The sequence below is a fragment of the Tribolium castaneum genome, chromosome 6 (assembly GCF_031307605.1).
Source record: "Tribolium castaneum strain GA2 chromosome 6, icTriCast1.1, whole genome shotgun sequence".
Lineage (NCBI taxonomy): Eukaryota > Metazoa > Arthropoda > Insecta > Coleoptera > Tenebrionidae > Tribolium > Tribolium castaneum.
Window position 1 is genome coordinate 1556288 of NC_087399.1, and position 18170 is coordinate 1574457.

General features: G+C 39.1%; 6 protein-coding genes across 8 annotated transcripts; 5 read left to right on the forward strand and 1 right to left on the reverse strand.

Moving 5' to 3' along the window:
- Positions 1-19: 19 nt before the first annotated feature.
- On the forward strand, positions 20-2655 carry LOC663319 (dynein regulatory complex protein 10). The gene is made up of 6 exons (XM_064357446.1): positions 20-28; positions 919-1290; positions 1342-2009; positions 2077-2294; positions 2341-2391; positions 2436-2655. The coding sequence occupies exons 1-6, from the start codon at positions 20-22 to the stop codon at positions 2600-2602; spliced, it is 1485 nt and encodes a 494-aa protein (XP_064213516.1). The 3' UTR covers positions 2603-2655.
- LOC663300 (switch-associated protein 70) lies at positions 2599-6801 on the reverse strand. Of its 3 annotated transcripts, none has more exons than XM_015982922.2 (4): positions 6650-6801; positions 4357-4493; positions 2947-4195; positions 2599-2899 (listed from the first exon to the last, which is right to left on the reverse strand). In XM_015982922.2, the coding sequence occupies exons 1-4, from the start codon at positions 6666-6668 to the stop codon at positions 2652-2654; spliced, it is 1653 nt and encodes a 550-aa protein (XP_015838408.1). In that variant the 5' UTR covers positions 6669-6801; the 3' UTR covers positions 2599-2651. The 3 variants fall into 3 exon arrangements, with proteins under 3 accessions (XP_015838408.1, XP_015838409.1, XP_064213355.1); XM_015982923.2 differs by lacking the exon at positions 6650-6801 and adding an exon at positions 4776-4928; XM_064357285.1 differs by lacking the exon at positions 6650-6801 and adding an exon at positions 4776-4887 and having other exon boundaries at positions 4357-4675.
- Positions 6802-6939: 138 nt separating this feature from the next.
- LOC663278 (putative inorganic phosphate cotransporter) lies at positions 6940-11222 on the forward strand. Its single transcript, XM_969334.4, has 7 exons — positions 6940-7167; positions 7998-8134; positions 8182-8494; positions 10097-10317; positions 10366-10515; positions 10564-10941; positions 10986-11222. The coding sequence occupies exons 1-7, from the start codon at positions 7098-7100 to the stop codon at positions 11124-11126; spliced, it is 1410 nt and encodes a 469-aa protein (XP_974427.1). The 5' UTR covers positions 6940-7097; the 3' UTR covers positions 11127-11222.
- Positions 11223-11278: 56 nt separating this feature from the next.
- On the forward strand, positions 11279-13142 carry LOC663259 (putative inorganic phosphate cotransporter). Its single transcript, XM_008199090.3, has 6 exons — positions 11279-11495; positions 11543-11679; positions 11726-12412; positions 12466-12598; positions 12647-12891; positions 12941-13142. The coding sequence occupies exons 1-6, from the start codon at positions 11447-11449 to the stop codon at positions 13082-13084; spliced, it is 1395 nt and encodes a 464-aa protein (XP_008197312.1). The 5' UTR covers positions 11279-11446; the 3' UTR covers positions 13085-13142.
- Positions 13143-14403: 1261 nt separating this feature from the next.
- On the forward strand, positions 14404-16117 carry LOC107398553 (putative inorganic phosphate cotransporter). The gene is made up of 5 exons (XM_015982948.1): positions 14404-14508; positions 14564-14700; positions 14750-15436; positions 15483-15860; positions 15907-16117. Exons 1-5 carry the CDS (start codon positions 14469-14471, stop codon positions 16084-16086), a joined length of 1422 nt encoding a protein of 473 aa, XP_015838434.1. The 5' UTR covers positions 14404-14468; the 3' UTR covers positions 16087-16117.
- Positions 16118-16358: 241 nt separating this feature from the next.
- On the forward strand, positions 16359-18163 carry LOC663215 (putative inorganic phosphate cotransporter). The gene is made up of 6 exons (XM_969273.4): positions 16359-16473; positions 16527-16663; positions 16707-17240; positions 17291-17440; positions 17491-17868; positions 17968-18163. Exons 1-6 carry the CDS (start codon positions 16428-16430, stop codon positions 18157-18159), a joined length of 1437 nt encoding a protein of 478 aa, XP_974366.1. The 5' UTR covers positions 16359-16427; the 3' UTR covers positions 18160-18163.
- Positions 18164-18170: the final 7 nt, after the last annotated feature.

Here is an 18170-nt window from a genome sequence, read left to right on the forward strand (position 1 = left end):
AGGAAACAGAACAGAAACAATGCTAAAAGTAATATAGAAAAATTCCAAAAAAATATAATAGACCAATTTTGAGATGACGCAGATTGGAATCTAAAAGAAAATTTGAAGAATGCTGAAGAAATGTAGAAAAAGCATTTACCAAATAATTTTGAAGAAAGTCTAGAAAATAAATGTAAAGAAGCATCTACAGAATAATTTGTAAGAGAATCTAAAGATGGGTTAAAAAATAATCTAAAAAAAGTCCAAATTTAAAAGGTGTAAGAAGAATCTAAAAAAAATTTAGGAAATAGAACAGAAACAATGCTAAAAATAATATAGAAAAATTCCAAAAAAATATAATAGACCAATTTTGAGATGACGCAGAGTGGAGTCTAAAAGATAATTTGAAGAATGCTGAAGAAATGTAGAAAAAGCATTTAACAAATAATTTTGAAGAAAGTCTAGACAATAAATGTAAAGAAGCATCTACAGAATAATTTGTAAGAGAATCTAAAAATGGGTTAAAGAAATAATCTCAAAAAGAATCCATATTTAAAAGGTGTAAAAAGAATCTAAAAAAAATAGGAAATAGAACAGAAACAATGCTAAAAATAATCTAGAAAAAAAAATTAGAACAATTTTGAGATGACGCAGAGTGGAATCTAAAGGAAAACTTGAAGAATGCTGAAGAAATGTAGAAAAAACATTTACCAAATAATTTTGAAGAAAGTCTAGATTATAAATGTAAAGAAGCATTTACAGAATAATTTGTAAGAGAATCTAAAGGTGGATAAAAAAAATAATCTAAAAAAGAGTCCATATTTAAAAGGTGTAAAAAGAATCTAAAAATAATGGGAAATAGAACAGAAACAATGCTTAAAATAATCTACAAAGATTCCAAAAAAATGTGGAAAAAGCATTTACGAAATAATTTTGTAGGATGACTTTGTGGTCGCCATAGCGCTGTTGATGTTTGTATTGATTCCTAGTCAAAGTGACAAGTCCGAAATGAATTTCAAAGACGAGACCGAATATGAGAACTCCACATACGAATACCACTTGCAGCGTGAACGCATTAACAAAATCTTCGACGAAACAATCCACAAGTTGCGTCTTTTGGCCCACTTGCCCAATCTGGTTGAAAATGACACTGAAGCCTTGCAGAAATTCCTCTCAAAAACCGAGGCCGACTTTATCAAACTTGTATGCCAGGAACACCAGCCTTTTTCCCGTGAGATGATCCAGAACCGGTCCGATTTGGACCTAATTTGCAACACCTTGGAGCGAATTAACATGAACGAACCCCGGAAGGTGAGACAATTTGGTGGTATAACGTGAGAGGTGAGTGTGTTTTTTTCACAGGGAGCACACTCCAGTAAAAGGACTCGGATGTTTTCGGGTCTGGAACACTTTGACACACATGTGGCTTGCGCCCTTGATATTATTTTCAAATCGGAGGCTTTGGTGCAATATATGGAGAGTCTGGAGGACAAGAACGATTCTCTAATGACCACATTTATCGAGTCTATGACCAAGTTGAAGAAAATCGTTGAGGAGAGATTAAGTGTTTCGGCGTCTGAGGAAATCAAGAGGGAGAACGACCTCAAAACGGCCTACAGGTCAAGCATGATGCTGTCGGACCTGATACAAGAACTGGAAGAGTTGTTGGAGAAACAGCGACAAGAGCTAGGGCGTGAGCGCGACCGCAAGGAAGAGATTTTGCGAGAACTGGCCGAAAAAATCGAAACTTTGAAAGAGAAATCACAAAAGGACATCAACCGTCTTGTCTACGACACCGAAACTGTGATGATGAAGGACTACAATAAGAGCGTGGAACTGCAGGTTGAACTATCAGAAGATGCCAAAAACACAACCGAACAGTACAATTCCCTACTTGAGGAACATCTTCACCAGGAGAAGCTGCTCAGGGCGAAAAGACTCAAAGTTGAGACACAATTAGCCAGTTGGGTGGCCAAGTATGACACAGATATTGGGGAAAAACAGGCAGAATATGACGAACTTGACGAAATGTAAGTACCGTGGGACTGTCCGCTGTTGAAAGGTTTTACTACAATAGAATTTTACATTGACTTGTAGTTTCCAAAACGAGAAACGAGAGTTTGAGGAGTTGCAAGAAAAGTTTGAGGATCAGGCTGAGGAGTACCACATTCTAATGCGAGAGAAGGAGGAGGAGGAGCAGAGGATTTACGAGGAGAAGGCGTGGATATTTTTGCAAAACCGCTCAGCCAGGAGGATCCAAAGGGCCTGGAGGGCGCACCGAGCCAGGAAATTGGCGCGGAAAAAGGGCCGGAAATGTGTGTCCTTGACTAGGTTTGGTCCCTTCTTATTTGTCTGTTTCAGCTAAAAAGAAGGGCGGTAGTGCTAGTAAAAAAGAGAAAAAGAGTCCCAAAGGTACACCTGATGATTAGCAAACAGTGTCAATTAGTCGCTTTCAGAAAAGAAGAAGAAGAAAAAGAAGGAGGAAAAGACAGCGGTTCTGAAAGCTGATCAAGACCCGAATGCGCTCCTGGAGGGGAAATACCGAGAGTCGATTCTTGGCGAAATGAAGTCGACTGAAGGTTTCGACAAAAAGGATTTGGTGGTTGATTTAATAAACGATTGATTACGAAAATATTTATTAGTGTCACAATAAAAAATGGAATGAGCATTGTTCAATTTTTGGAGCGTCTTAGAGTGGAAGCTCTCACTTCTAACAAAACTGGGCGTTCTTTCGTGCTGGGCATGAAGGAATGAGCTCGTCTGACCCGGTCACCTTCCCGGAGCGGTACCACTTGGTACAACCTCGCTTCCATTAGTTCTCTACGGTCTTCTGAGAGTTTAATTTTGTCGTGGGCCAGTTTTAACTGGACGTCTAGCGCCTCCCGTTCTTTTTCCAACTGAACCAAGCGCGATTCCGCCTCTGGAAAGAGAAAAATTAAACTGGGGACATAACAATAAAACAGTTACCTCGCAATTGTTGTTCTTTTTCACGTTGCAACTCCTCAAATTCCTTCCTTTTGCCACGTTCCTCCTCCAGAAGAGTTCGTTGCTCCTCCTGGAGCCGCTCCAACTCCTCCCGTTTCTCCCACTCTTCGGCTAAAACTCTAGCTTGGAGGGCTCGCACAATTTCTTCGTCACGCTTCGCTTGCGTTTCCTCCTCAAGTAGTCGTTCCAACTTTGCTCTCATTTGCTCCAAGTCGGTCAATTTCCGCGCTTCTTCCTTCACAACGGCCTCCAACTCCTTTGCCTGCCCTTCGGCTGCTTGCCGCGCACTGCGTTCCTGCTGCAGTTGTGCTCTAGCCCTCATCATTTCCTGGATCCTTCCAGCCCTTTGCATTTTTCGCCGAGCGACTTGCAGTCTTTGGTAGCTCTGGCAGCCCCCGGAATGGTCAGCTGCGAGTTGGAGAGCCGAGATCCACTGGACTCGAGTCATGTGGTCGGTGGTTCCCAACTCGAAGCTCCGTTCCGGGGTGTGGAGGATGATCCGGTACCCGGATTTGGCCTCGACTCGGCTTCCGGGCTCGATGGGGAGTGAGCCGCAACGGTCCTTCTCCGAACGTGTTTTGTAATAACTTAGTTCTGAAGGCCGGAGCACGAACCAATATTCGCGCATTGTGGGGAAAATGTAGCCTTTTTTGGTCAAGTAACCTTTCTTGATGACGTCTTCGACGAGGGTCTGGTAAATGTCGGTTACAGCTTCCGAAATTGCGAAATGGTCCTTGACTCCGACCAAGGATCGAGATTCGAGAACGGCGATGAAGGGAGTTAGGCGGAAACTCCCCATGGAGATGGACAAGTTGGTGAAATCCTCCTCGTCCCAGGGACATCCCAGGGAGTTGGCCAAAGTTTGGGCGATGTTGTAGACTTCGGAAGGGTGCAGGAGGACTTGGTAAGTGTCCTCGTTGTGTTGGTCGCGGATCAAGTCGCCCAAAAGACAGAAAATCCGGAAAATTTGGAAAAGGGATTCGTCCGCCAAAACTTTATTGTCTCTCTGAACGAATTTTTTCCGACACACCAGCCAGCAAACTTCGCCAATGCGGGCCTCATAGTCGCGCAGTTCCGCCAATGGGAGTTTGTTGGGTAAGGACGAGAACACTTCCTTTTGCAAGTAAAACCTGTACTGGTCGAAGTTTAAGGTGGGGGTGCTCCGGAAATGCTCCAGCCCCCGTTCAACCCCGTACAAATCCAAGATCGTGCCAATATTCGCGGTCAGAACCTACGAAATATAAATAGCACATATGAATCACTCCGATAACAGTTTCAATACAAGCGAGGCAACCTTGACATACACTGAGCGCCTTGCCTTTTACGGGCAACCTGACCACATGTCTGGCTTAAGCCCCCAAAGCGCGACTTTACGCCAAAAATTCGACTTACCTTAAGTTTGGACTTGTGGACGTATCCGGACTTGTCCTGTTGTAGGGCATCAAAGGCTTGCCACACGCAATTTGTCACGTTTTCGAGGAGCACGGCCATGCTTTCTGTGCATATGGGAGGCACTTGAGTCACTACACCTACGGGATAACCGGGATTTGAATCCAGGCGAGTGCACCGATTTTGAGTGATTAAGATTTGAAAGGCAATGATCCGACTTAAGCGAGGTACTCGAATAAGGAGGGGCGAATTGTGTCAATAACTAAGGAAGTTGCAGGGTTATCTTATCGGGCGTTTGGGCTTAACTACGATCAGCGCGCGTCTAGAATTTTTTTATTACTATATTAATAAAATTCTCAAAATTAATAAATTTTGAAAAAAAATTTTTTTTCGAAAAGTCTGATTTTGAGAATGCTACTTACAAGTGTGGTGAACGAAGTCAAAAAACTATTAAATTGTAAAGAATTTAAAGTACCACCACTTATGTTATAAACAAACTAATAACAATATCAACAAAAACGTAAGCAGAATGTGCGTAGGTTTTAAACTTTGATCTCATTTAATTTCTGAATAAATGGGTGCTGTTACGCCTGGTCTTAGACAACTAAACATACAGATTGATACTAAATAATGTTGTCTAAAAATTAATTTTCATAAAAAAATAATTTGCGTGTTGTTGCCACATTGTGTAGTTTTAGTACAAATTTGGGATTAATTAAGTGTTAGCCACATTATCTTATTTGTTTAATCATTACACAAACTCTATAAAAATGTTGGCATTTAATTGCAGTTTATTTAGATAAAGTCGATCTATTTTTAGTGTTATTAATAGTAATAAATACTAAATTGATTAAACAATGCGCGTGTAATTGCGTTCACAAGAAAATTAAAGACATTATTAATTTTAAATTAGAATCCTTGATTGCGGATTTTTTCGCCAATTGTCTTAAAATGCAATACCGTGAAAATTTCGTTTTTTTCAGTTGTGCTCAATTTCAAAATCTGAAAACCTATTACAGTAAACCTCCCAAATAACGGACACCTCCTTACAACGGACACGGACGAAAAAATTCCTAATTACTATAACACTTTAATTTATCTCTTATAACGGACAGACCAATAAAGTGGATGAAAAATTTTATTCCGAAAATCGAGAATTAAATATCAATGAGTCTGTGAACATTTTTTTAGAAAAACGTGATAAAAAATTTGATGACAATTAAGATAAAGGGAAAATTAGCTTTATTAGAGCTAAGTAAACTTATGCAGTCTGGATATTTTAAATCTTTTAAAAAATAGCTAAAATAATGTAGAGGAAACTTTTCTTCAGCGGACGCTCAGTAGAGCGGACAAAGACAAAAAAAATTACCAATTACCATAATATTTTATTTTACCTCTTACAATGGACAGACCAAAACATTAGTTTACCGAAAATTCAAAATTAAAAATCGATGAGTGTGTGAATTTTTTTTAGAGAAATGTAAAAAAAAGATTGTTGAAGACGATTGTGATAAAGGAAAAACTAATCTTAAGCTAGAAAATTGTTGCTGTTTAAATATTTTGAAATTTTAATAGAAATAGCTAAAATATTGTGTCATGTAGAGAAAACTTCTCTACAACGGACTCTCTGTATAGCGGACAGAGACAAAAACGATTTCCCAATTACCACAATATTTTATTTTACCTCTTACAACAGACAGGCCAAAAAACTAACATTTGTTTTAAGGACATTGTAGAAATAAATGAAAAATTTTATTCCGAGAATCCAGATTTAAAAATCGATGTGTGTAATTTTTTTTAGAAAGTTGTGATAGAAAGATTGTTGAGGACGATTGTGATAAAGGGGAAATTAGTCTTAGAGCTAAGTAAACTCATGCAGTCTGAATATTTTGAACCTTTTAAAAACTTCTCTACAGCGGACTTTCCATATAGCGGACACAAAAATAAAAATATTTTACCTCTTACAACGGATAAATCGAAAGAGTTGTGGTGTAAAAACGAACATTGGTTTCAAAGACCTTGTAGAAATGTGAAAATGTGTAAAAATGTGAAAAAATGATTCTAAAAGCAACTAAACAAAAATTGAAAATTTTAAGTAAAAATTCAGTTTTTTGGATCATTTTAATTTTATTCTGAAAAGATTTTTAGTTATAATATTCCAGCTAAGAAAAACTTTAATAATAAAATTTTTATACAAGGTCACAAAATTAAATTAAAAAACCTCCAGAGGTGTCCGTTGTTGGGAGGTTTTACTGTACTATCTGCCAGGTTCCCAGCCAATTAAATTTCAGCTCACGACCTGTCGCCTTGTCCATCACACTCAAGTAAAATGTATTTCCGGTGACATCAAAGTCGCGACTTTCATTACCACATCCATCAAACCTCGCTACCTTAAGGCTCCAATTCGTAATCTTTGTAAAGACTGATCCTTGCCTCCAATCACTTATCTTCCACTTTACTCGAATTATGTTATAATTTGGGTTAGGGGTTATCAAGTCGGAGTACCAAAAATCTTCCTATTAATAATTAGTGCGATTTTTGCGGACTTTTGAAGGGTGAAAGTGTGTCTAGTGTTGGCGTTCGTTGAGGCCACAAGTCGAAAAATTGTCGCTAAAAAGTGTCAACACACGTAGAATAAATATTAGAGGTCATGTAGTGGTGCACCAAGCGCTTACAAAATGATTTGACCACAGTTTTGATCGTGCGGTCAAACATTCGGGTTGGAAATTGAACCCTTTGGTAACATGTCGAAGGAAACGCTGGAAATGGGCGAGCTGGGCAACCAGAAGCCGAAAAATCAGGTGGAGGCGCCACGTGAGTCAATTCAAAAATTTTGAAAGAAGTTTTAGACAATTTCCTGCTTCAAGTTAATTAAATTCCGCTCGTGTGGGCAAAAAGCGCGTCTTGCTTGAATAATTACCAAGTTAATTAAATTCCCGGTAGCGGTTTTAGGCTTAATTTCCTGAATGGTTCAAATTACTGTTTTTGTTCTATTTTAAAAGATGTTTTTTTACGGTCAATTAGACTTGTGATTTTAGTTTATCTACGGATGGAGAGCGCACAGCAATAATAAAGGAAAGTTTTCTTTCGAGGAGTCGATTGTTATTTATTGGTTTCTTCAAACCGTAGAATTCCCACTTTAAAATAACCCAATAATTCACTGATAACGCAAACGGTGTCACCAATGACTTGACAAATATTTTTCCGATTTTTGGTTTTTGAAAAATTGACACCTGTGACAAATTGGAGATTCACAATAAGTTAGTTTTTTTCCTCTTTTGATTAGATAAAAAAATTGAACCCAAAATTAACCTTTCTCCAGAATTATGTGTTTTGATAAACGAGTCACAAACATTCAAGGCGACCACAAATTGTAAAATTCCACTTTGCTGTTTGATTTTTATTAAATCAAACTTTACAAACTATTGTTAAACCAACATAAAACCACGAAAGAACGAATTACTCCGTAATTACCACCGATGAAATTTTATACTTTATTTCATATTTGAAGGCCACTACTTTTCCTGAAGTACAATAAGTACAATTATTACCGGCACATATTATGTAACAATTTCTTGGATCGACAATTAAACCCATCATGGTCAAGGCTGGACACAAATTCACCTTTTCCCCACTAATTCCAGATTCTTGCTGCGGAGTTCGCCACATCCAAGTCTTCCTCAACTTCCTCCTCACTTTCATCGCCTATGGGATTAGAGTCAATCTCTCGGTGGCAATTGTGGCAATGACTACGAAAGCGAGCGAAAATCCCGACATTCCAGTACGTTTATTAAATCACGACAATTTTTTAAATAAATAATTCCATAGATTTTCGATTGGCACAACAAAAGTATCATCCTGTCGTCCTTCTTCTGGGGCTATATTATACCCCAAGTGGGGGCTGGGCAACTGGCCAAAAAATTCGGCCCCAAATGGTTCCTAGTTGCCACAATGTTCATTTGCTCCATTTTCGGTCTTTTACTACCAATAATGGCCGAAACGATGGGTTCCGAAGGTGTGATGGCATCAAGAGCTTTGCAAGGCTTTTGCCAAGGCTTTATTTTCCCATCAATTCATAATTTATTGAGTTATTGGGTTCCAGTGTCGGAACGGTCACGTCTGGGAACGTTTGTTTACGCTGGTAATGACACCAAAAATTGGGTAAACCGCTCCCTGAATTTTCCTTTTTGCTTTGATTTGCCCAGATTTTTCCTAATTTTTCAAAATTATTTTTCGTGAATTAAATACCTATTACCCGTTCACCGCGAATTTTTCTTTATTCTGTCACAATTTTTTTTATTATAATATGTATTTTTTAATTTGTAATAAATATGAAATCAAACAAGTCAAATTCCGAAATTTTAATATAATTATTTGATTTAAGGTTTTTTATCTTTCTCGATGTAATAATATGATCATTTGATGTTTTTTTTGCTCTACTAGTGAAAAATTTAGTCAAAAATTACAGTTAAATATTTTCAGAACGGTTTAACAGAGAACCTTGAAATTTGGGAAACAGTTAAAAGTGTTTAAATTTAATTATCTGAGAGCATTTCAAATTTTTATCGTCAGTTATTTTGAAAATATAAGGCTAACTTGATTTTTTTAAATGGCACTAAAGGTTAAATTTAATAATTTAAAAAAAAACATTTTTTTTATTTAGTAATGTAACATAATACTCATCTTTACTTTCATTAAAATATAAAAAAATTAAAATTCAAAAATTTTCTGGAGTAACTAAGTTTGCTTTGAGAATACTGTTATTTTTTAGTGAAATAATTAGTTTAATAGTAGTACATTTAGGTAGAAGTAAGTGAAAAAAATTCTCATCTCGGTTCATCATGGAGACAGAAAGCCAAGAAGTTAGTGGTAATTTGTAGCAAAAAAATCAAGTATTTTCGTGTTTAATTTTTTTTAATTAAAACGTGTTCTTTTTTAGTTAAAAGCATTATTTTAACAATTATTTTTATTTATTTTTTTATTTTTTGGTCAATGTTTAAATAGCAAAGAGCTAACGATAGATAAAGACAACATTTTTAGGGCTAACAAAATTTTACATTTTCCGAAATTTTTGATTCTTTTTAAATTTTTTATTAAATTGAGGTATGCATGTATTATACCATAGAACTCAGAAAAAAATACTCTTCATGTAACTAATACATACAGTCACGATAAAAAACTACGGCTACGATTTTAAGGGTGTCATTCGTTTTGGTCGTGACTGTACAAATTATACAATTTTGAAAACACATCGCAATCTGTTGTGTTTTAGGGTTATTATACAGGGCGATTTTTTAAACCGAACCACTTTGAATATTTCAGAAAATAAGCAACCCAAACATTTACCAAATTAATAAATTGTTAATTGTTCTAAAATTACTATTTTTTTTAAAGGATGAGACAGATCATAAGCATTTTTACCTCAAAAACATTATTTTCAACACTCTCAATTCTCGTTTTTCGTCATATAGATTTTAATAATTGAAAAAAAAATTCATTAGCTTTTGCACCCTTTTTATCATCGTTTATTATGCAAAAATGTTGCCGCCAGGGCTCACAAAATCTCAACTTGCACATGCGCATTATTTAAAGATTTCCTCTGATTTCTTCGGATTTTTTCTGATTTTTCCTAAATTTTCTTGATTTTTCCAAGCTTTCCTCTATTTTGTAGACCGATTTTCTCTGCGGTTTACCTCTTGCCAAAAACAGTTTTTTTGTAGTACCTTCACTAAATTAATTTTAGGGGGACCTTTAGGTACCGTAGTTTCCATGATTGTCACAGGAATTGTGTCAGCTAGTTGGTACGGCTGGCCTTTAATTTTTTACATTTATGGGGTCATGGGTATTGTATGGTCAATTGCTATGGCGATTTTAGGGTCAAATAAACCATGCGAAAGCAAAATCATTTCAGAGGAGGAACGAACGTACATTGAGACTAGTTTGGGTCATTCCTCCAATCAAAAAGTAAGTTTTTTTTTTCAACCCAGTTTGTAATAATTGTTTCAACTGTAGCCTCTACCAACTCCTTGGAAAAGCATTTTGACCAGTTTGCCCGTCTGGGCGATTCTAGTAGCCCACTGTGGGCAAAACTGGGGCTTTTGGACCCTAATTACCGAAATCCCGTCATACATGAACACAGTCATGCATTTCCAAATCAAATCGGTAAGTACCACTTACCAAACCTAGCAAACTTTAACCCACCTCATCCAGAACAGCTACCTAAGCGCTTTGCCTTACTTTATTTTATGGGTTCTAAGTTTCGTCTTTAGTGGCATTGCTGATTACCTTATTATCAAAAAGTACACTTCGTTGGGCGCCACCCGGAAAATCTTCAACTCAATTGGGCTCATTTGCCCAGCAATTGCCCTCGTTTTTCTAGGTTTTATGGACGAGGAGCACAAAAACCTGGCAATTGCACTTCTTGTGGTAGCGGTGGGTTTGAACTCGGCCATTTATTCCGGGTTCAATGTCAACCATATGGACATTTCGCCCAATCATTCTGGTACTCTAATGGGGATTACCAACTGTGTTTCGAATATTTTTTCCTTGCTAGCGCCACTTTTCGTCCAAGTTGTTGTAACAGACGAGGTAGGTTTAGTGGAGTGTTTACTAGTTTTAATTGCGAGTTGTAGAAAGATACGATGCAGTGGCAGTTGGTTTTTGGTGTCGCGTCCGCTATTTACGTGGTCAGCAATTTCGTGTTCGTCTTCTGCGGCAGCGGCGAAGTCCAGGAGTGGAATAACGAAGGCAAGGACGAGCGCGGAAAGGTGTAGGGGTTTTGCCAATGGAACAAATCTGTGATAATTTTAGTGTTATGTTAAACCAATCAAATTGTTATTGGAATAAATTTGCTTATCGCGAAACCGTAATTTGTGGTGTTTTGCACATACCTGGACGATAACGCCAGTAACCTTCCAACTGAGTTCCCTTACAAAATTTAATCAAACAATAGGCCCTGCATGAGCCACAACTGTGCACGGTGTGAAAAATTTTATCTCTTTTTTGCAAAATAATGGCACAGATTTATCTTTATCTATAAGTACCGCTTTATAAGCACCACGCGACTCACTTGTCCCGCTTAAACCACACCAGCATGACACCAAAGGATCTAGAAACGGGCCCCGAACCCCTTCCGAAACCACGTAAGTACCAATTCAATTTTCCAAAATAAAATTACTGAAAAAACCAGGAGAATGGTTTGGGGCCCGTCATGTCCAGTTCATCCTCCTGTTCTTCGCCACCATCGTCGCCTACGGCATTCGCACCAACATGTCGGTGGGCATCATCGCCATGATGGAGGAAACCCCGCCAGACCCCAGCATTCCCGTAACTCTCCCACTCTAACTTTCCCAAACTTGAACTAGAATTTCAGACGTACCCGGAATGGACGCAGAAGGAGACCATCCTCTCGGCCTTCTTCTGGGGCTATGTCATCCCCCAGATTGGGGCCGGAGCTGTGGTAAAAAAATTCGGGCCTAAGTGGTTTCTGGCCGTGACCACGGCCATTAACTCCCTGTTTACGCTCCTGATCCCGGTCATGGCCGAACATTTGGGCGAAAATGGGGTCATAGCCTGCCGGATTATCCAGGGGTTGAACCAGGGGTTTCTGTTCCCGTCCTTGCACACGCTGTTGGGTAAATGGACGCCTTTGGCCGAGCGCTCAAAGGTCGCCAGTTTTGTGTACACTGGGGGGCCGCTGGGTACCGTTATCTCGCTCCCCATTACTGGGGCTTTCGCTGGGTCGGAGTCAGGCTGGCCTGGGGCGTTTTACCTTTATGGCAGTTTGGGGCTGGCTTGGACCGTGTTATGGGGGTTGCTTGGGGCCGATAGCCCCAGCAAACATGGGGGGATTTCCAAGGAGGAGAGGGAGTACATAGAGGGTGAAAATGTGGGCAGTGAGGAGAAAAAAGTGTTGAAAACGCCGTGGAAGTCCATTGCTACTTCATGGCCCTTTATTGCCGTTTTGGTGGCACATTCGGGGCAAAACTGGGGTTTTTGGACGCTTCTAACCGAGACACCGTCCTATTTGAGCGAAATCATGAAGAAAGACATTAAGGATGTAAGTCCCAATAATTGTTAGTTAAATTTGTACGTTTTTTTTTTTTTCAACAGAATAGTCTCCTATCGGCGCTCCCGTACCTGGTTTTGTGGATCCTGAGCTTTGTTTTTAGCCCACTGGCCGACTATCTTATCGTGCATAAATATTTATCGATAGGAAATGTTCGGAAAGTTTTCAACACCATTGGTACGTCCGTAATTTGAGCAAAAAATCAATGATTGTTGTTGTATTCAGGGTTAATTATCCCAGCCATCGCGCTAGTAGCGCTGGGTTTCGTCGATTCGACTCAAGACACCCTAGCTCTGGTTTTACTGGTGGTGGCTGTGGGTTTTAATGCAGCCGTGTTCAGTGGTTTCAATGTGAATCATATTGATTTGTCCCCGAACCATGCCGGGATTCTTATGGGTATTACGAACAGTCTCTCAAATATCTTCTCAATTGTGGCACCACTTGCCATAAAAGCGATTCCGTACGAACAGGTGAGTTTGAATTTAGTAAAAAATGAAAAACACTAAAGTGATTGTGTAGAGTGACCCAATTTTGTGGAGATATGCGTTTTGCATATCAGCCGGCATTTATGTCGCTGCTGATATTTTCTACGTTATTTATGCTTCTGGAGAGGTGCAACCGTGGAACTCGGAAGGGGAGGATTTTCGTAAAGAAGCTTTGTAGAGCTGGAATTATTTATTGTTACATCTGTTGTAAAGATGAAATAAAATTTTTAGAAATTTTTTTTGTTATTACCTAAAACTAGTCTCAACCAGGTGTGAGACCTCCTTTATCTAATCGGAATAGATAGTAATTGAATCAAAATTTTCTCCTACCAATAAAATATTTGCTTTGAAGCCCAAATACTAAATTCAAGTGCAAGTTCGCTATTGATTAGATATTAGCAAAAACGTCAAAAACGTCCAGCACGTGGTCGTACCAAAGCCAAGTATCGAAGTTTAAAATTTCGTAGAAAAAATACTTGACAACTGCCCAAGTTAATAACTAAAAAGATGAAGATTTTTGACTTAATTTGGGTACATTTTTGAGTTTTGTGAGAGAATCTTGCGAAACAATTGAGTTTTTGCTGAAAAACTTGCGAAATGTTCGAGTTTGAACACGAACTAATTTCGCGAATCAATCTTTATCAAAAACAAATCGATCCACAATTTATCCACGATTTGTGAACCCAAGTGTGATAGAAAACTTGAAATTGTCTTAGAAATCAGCGAAGCTCTAGGTGGATTGGCCGACATTTACAAAATAATCAAACAACAGTTTTTTGCTCAGTTTTAATCGCCTTATGATTCGTCCGCTTTACAGTTGGGAGTGCAATCTCCCACCCTTAGCCAATGACAAACGCTTCAATCGTCTTGCAATTTTTTGTGCACCAGATAAACAAGTAGGAGGTGATTTTAATAGTTTTATTGGTCAATTACTCATTCGTAGGACAAATGAGACAACAGTCAAACTGGTTATAGGGCTGGTCTTTCTCACAGAAGAGGATTTCGCCTTAGGTGCGAATAAAATGGTCGATTCTGCTTAGTTTTTGAAATAATTTATTAATTTATTAAATTATTACATAAAAATTTTTACACAACTAATTAAAATCTGCTCTGACGGTTTAGAAAAATTAATAAAGACGATTATAATAAATAAAATTAAAAAAAATCAAAATTAACAATTGGCAAATACTTTTTTTTTATCCAAAATTGCAAAATTGCCAAACAATTGATTTTGGTTGTTAATAAAGTTGATAAATTTTTTGTTTGACTTGACCTGACCTGTCCTTACCTGAAACATCCCTTATCTGGACTAAATAGATAGTCACTGCATCAAAGTTATTGCACTTTGTTTCGCCCATCAACAAAATATTTGGTTCCTTGAAATGTTTCTCGACAATGATTTAATCTTGACCTCTCTAACGGAGTACCAAATACGATAAAAAGCAATTGAAATGCAAATTGCATGCGCTCACTAATTGATTAGATATTATCAAAACAATGACTTATAAGAAACCACAAAAGGAAAACCCTTCAGTTAAAGTGGTGACGTTCCAAAACCAAAGATGTCGGATATTAAAATCAACATCGAGGACACAAAGCCACGTACCAAAGTCCATAAAATGGTCAAAACCTAATTATTTTCGAAATAATTTTGTAGAAAAAATGCTCGGTTTTCGGCACTTCCAGTTCGTTTTGTTCTTCATCTTCCAACTGGTGTTTTTCGGAATGCGAACATCTCTCTCAGTTGCCATCATCTCAATGACTGAAAAGTCTCCCCCAAATCGTAGCATTCCCGTAAGTACCACCAAATAACACACCAAATGCGTTCCAAACCAGTTTTCAGACGTACCCACAATGGGACAACACTGACACAATCTTATCGTCATTTTTCTGGGGATATATCATCCCCCAAGTGGTCGCGGGTCAACTGAGCGAACGCTACGGTCCCAAATGGTTCCTGGTTGTTACCATGATCATTGGTTCCATCATCAATATCGCTATTCCGACCATGGCCCAAATTATGGGTTCCACCGGGGTGATAATATGCCGGGTACTGCAAGGCATATGCCAGGCTTTTATGTACCCAGGAACCCACAATTTGATAAGCCAATGGACCCCAGTTTTCGAAAGGTCACTAGTTGCGAATTTTGTCTATGGAGGTGCCTCTTTGGGCATTGCGGTTTGTATGCCAGTAACTGGGGCCATTTCTGGGTCAGAGATGGGGTGGCCTGTGGCGTTTTACGTCTATGGGGGTTTGGGGATTGCCACAGCAGTACTTTTTATTTTTTGGGCCGAAAACTCTCCCTCAAGTAGTACCAGGATATCGAAAGAGGAGCAAAAATATATCGAGGCTAATACCGATATTTCCAATTCGGGGAAAAAGTACCCAACTCCGTGGAAATCAATCCTGACTTCGGTACCAATGTATGCAATGCTAATAGCTGGGGTTTCGCAATGTTGGGGTTGTTTCACCCTTCTGACGGAGATACCAACCTATTTGGCCAACATCATGAATTTTGATATCAATTCTGTGAGTACCCACGGTTGGATTTTGTAGATTTGAACGAAAATTTTAGAACAGTCAGTTATCAGCACTGCCCTACTTTGCCCAGTTTTTCGTGGGGCTTTTTATCTCGCCTCTGGCTGATTTAATTGCGGCCAAAAACCTGGTCAGTATTTCGACTTCGCGTAAAATTTTCAACTCTTTGGCGTCGTATTTGCCCGCTGCGGCTTTGATCTACTTGGCGTTTTTGGAAAATTTTGAAACTAATCTCGTGGTGACACTTTTGGTGATTACGGTCAGTACCGCGCAATTTGCACAGTCGGGTTATTGGATTAATTTGATCGATGTTGCACCAAACCATTCGGCAACACTTCTGGGAATGGTCAATGGTACTAACAACATTTTCTCGCTTTTGGCACCGCTGACGGTGGGATTTCTTGGCAATGATAAGGTACCAAACCATTTGAAACACACACAAATTTATGAATTTTTTTCAGAAAGACCCGATTTTGTGGCGGAAGGTTTTCCTGCTAGCGGCTGGAATTTACGCCGTTTGTGGTACGTTCTACGTGATTTTTACCTCAGCTGAGGTACAACCGTGGAACAACATTGACGAAGACGAAGAGTCTGATCAAGAATCTGTTACGAAAAAGACTGAAACTTTGGCAAAATACTGATTTTGTATGTTAATAAATTTGATAAAAAATTGTTGTTTGTTACTTTGAACATCACCAAGTCATCAGGCGGGGTTTTGTAAAACAATAGCCTCTTATCAATAATACAAATTACAAACAACATCAACAGTTGAGATAAACTGGGGCTTGGACACTGACGCTGGCCAGAATTTTCGGAAAATTTTTCCCTGACCTTGACTTACCCACTCGTCTCAAGTGCCTGATAAAAACAATCTCAATGCATATTACTAACAATTAACGGAGATTATAGATAGTAATCCTTTAAATTAAAAGAGAAAATTTGGAGATTATCAGTTTCGCAAAATTTAACCCGTCGAACAAAAATGTCAGAAGTTAAAGTAAAAATACAAGACGAACCACCAAAACCCCGTAGCTACTCAAATTTTGTTGAAAAAAATTTTTTGGACAAATAATTTTTATAGGGAAACTAATCGGCGTACGGCACTTGCAGTTCGTTTTACTGTTCCTTTCACTCTTGATTTATTTCGGGATGCGAATCTCCCTCTCCGTTGCCATAATTTCAATGACCGACGACCAACCTCCAGACTCCACAATTCCCGTAAGTACCACCAACCCACCCATCACATTTAACCCCGCTCCAGACGTACCCAGAATGGGACAACACCGACACAATCCTCTCGTCTTTTTTCTGGAGTTACACCATCCCCCAAGTCTTCGCCGGCCAACTGAGCGAGTACTTCGGCCCCAAGTGGTTCCTGGTCAGTACCATGGTCCTGACCTCGCTGGTCAACATCGCCATCCCGCCCATGGCTGCCCTGATGGGCTCCACTGGGGTCATAATCTGCCGGTTACTTCAAGGTCTCCTCCAGAGTGTTCTGTACCCTTCCGTTCACCATTTGATCAGCCGGTGGTCGCCTCTTTATGAGCGGTCCCGCGTTGCTAATTTCGTGTACGGGGGTGAGGTTTTGGGGACGGCAGTCTCCATGTTACTGACAGGGGTGATTTGCGGGTCTAGCTGGGGGTGGCCTGGGTCGTTTTATGCCTATGGGGGTGTTGGGGTGGGTTTTGCGATGGTTTTTGCATACTTGGCCGAAAATTCGCCCTCTTGTCACAAGGGGATAACGGAGGAGGAGCGTGATTACATAGAGAGTAGCAATTCGGTCAATGTCGAAAAGGTACGTCTTGTAATTTTAAATTTGGATAGTTATGGGTGTTTTTTTGGCAGAAAATACCAACACCATGGTGGCCCCTTGTCACTTCTTTACCAGTGTGGGCGATTATCGTGGCTGGGATTGCCCAGTGTTTTGGTAGTTTTGCTCTAGTGACCGAAATACCGGGCTATATGGACAATATCATGAATTATGATATCAATTCAGTAAGAAATTTTCTTGTTGCTGGACGTGTTTATTATTCATGATTTTTTAGAACAGCCAACTGTCGGCACTCCCTTACGTTATCCAGTTTTTCCTAGGCCTGGCTGTTTCCCCTCTGGCCGACTTGATCGCGAAACGAAAATTAGTAACAATCAGTACTTCCCGAAAAATTTTCAATTCCCTGGCGTCCGTTTTACCAGCCTCAGGGTTAATTTATTTGGCCTTTTTGACCAATTATGATAAAACTCTAGTCACGGTACTGCTTATTATAGCCATAAGTACTTCGACTTTTGCCAGTTCTGGTTATTTGATCAATGTGGTCGACGTGGCACCGAATCATTCTGGAACTCTTTTTGGGATTGTCAATGGGATTAACAACGTTTTTTCCATGTTGGCACCGCTGAGTGTGTCTTTTTTTGGCACTAATAAGGTGAGTACAGTCACGATCAAAAAGAATGTCATCTCTACTAATCAAATCGGGTGTCATTCTTTTTGATCGTGACTGTACAAACTCGATTTTCGCTTTCAGAAAGACCCAATTTTGTGGCGGAATTTTTTCCTGCTCTCGGCTGGTATTTACCTAGGTTGTGGCCTGTTCTACTGCCTTTTTGCCTCAGCCGAGGTACAAAGCTGGAACGACTTGGAGGAGGAAGAATCTGATAAGACAACAATTGAGAAGACTGATCTAAGTACTGTGAAAATGACAAATAAAGTTGTTTAATTGATTGATTT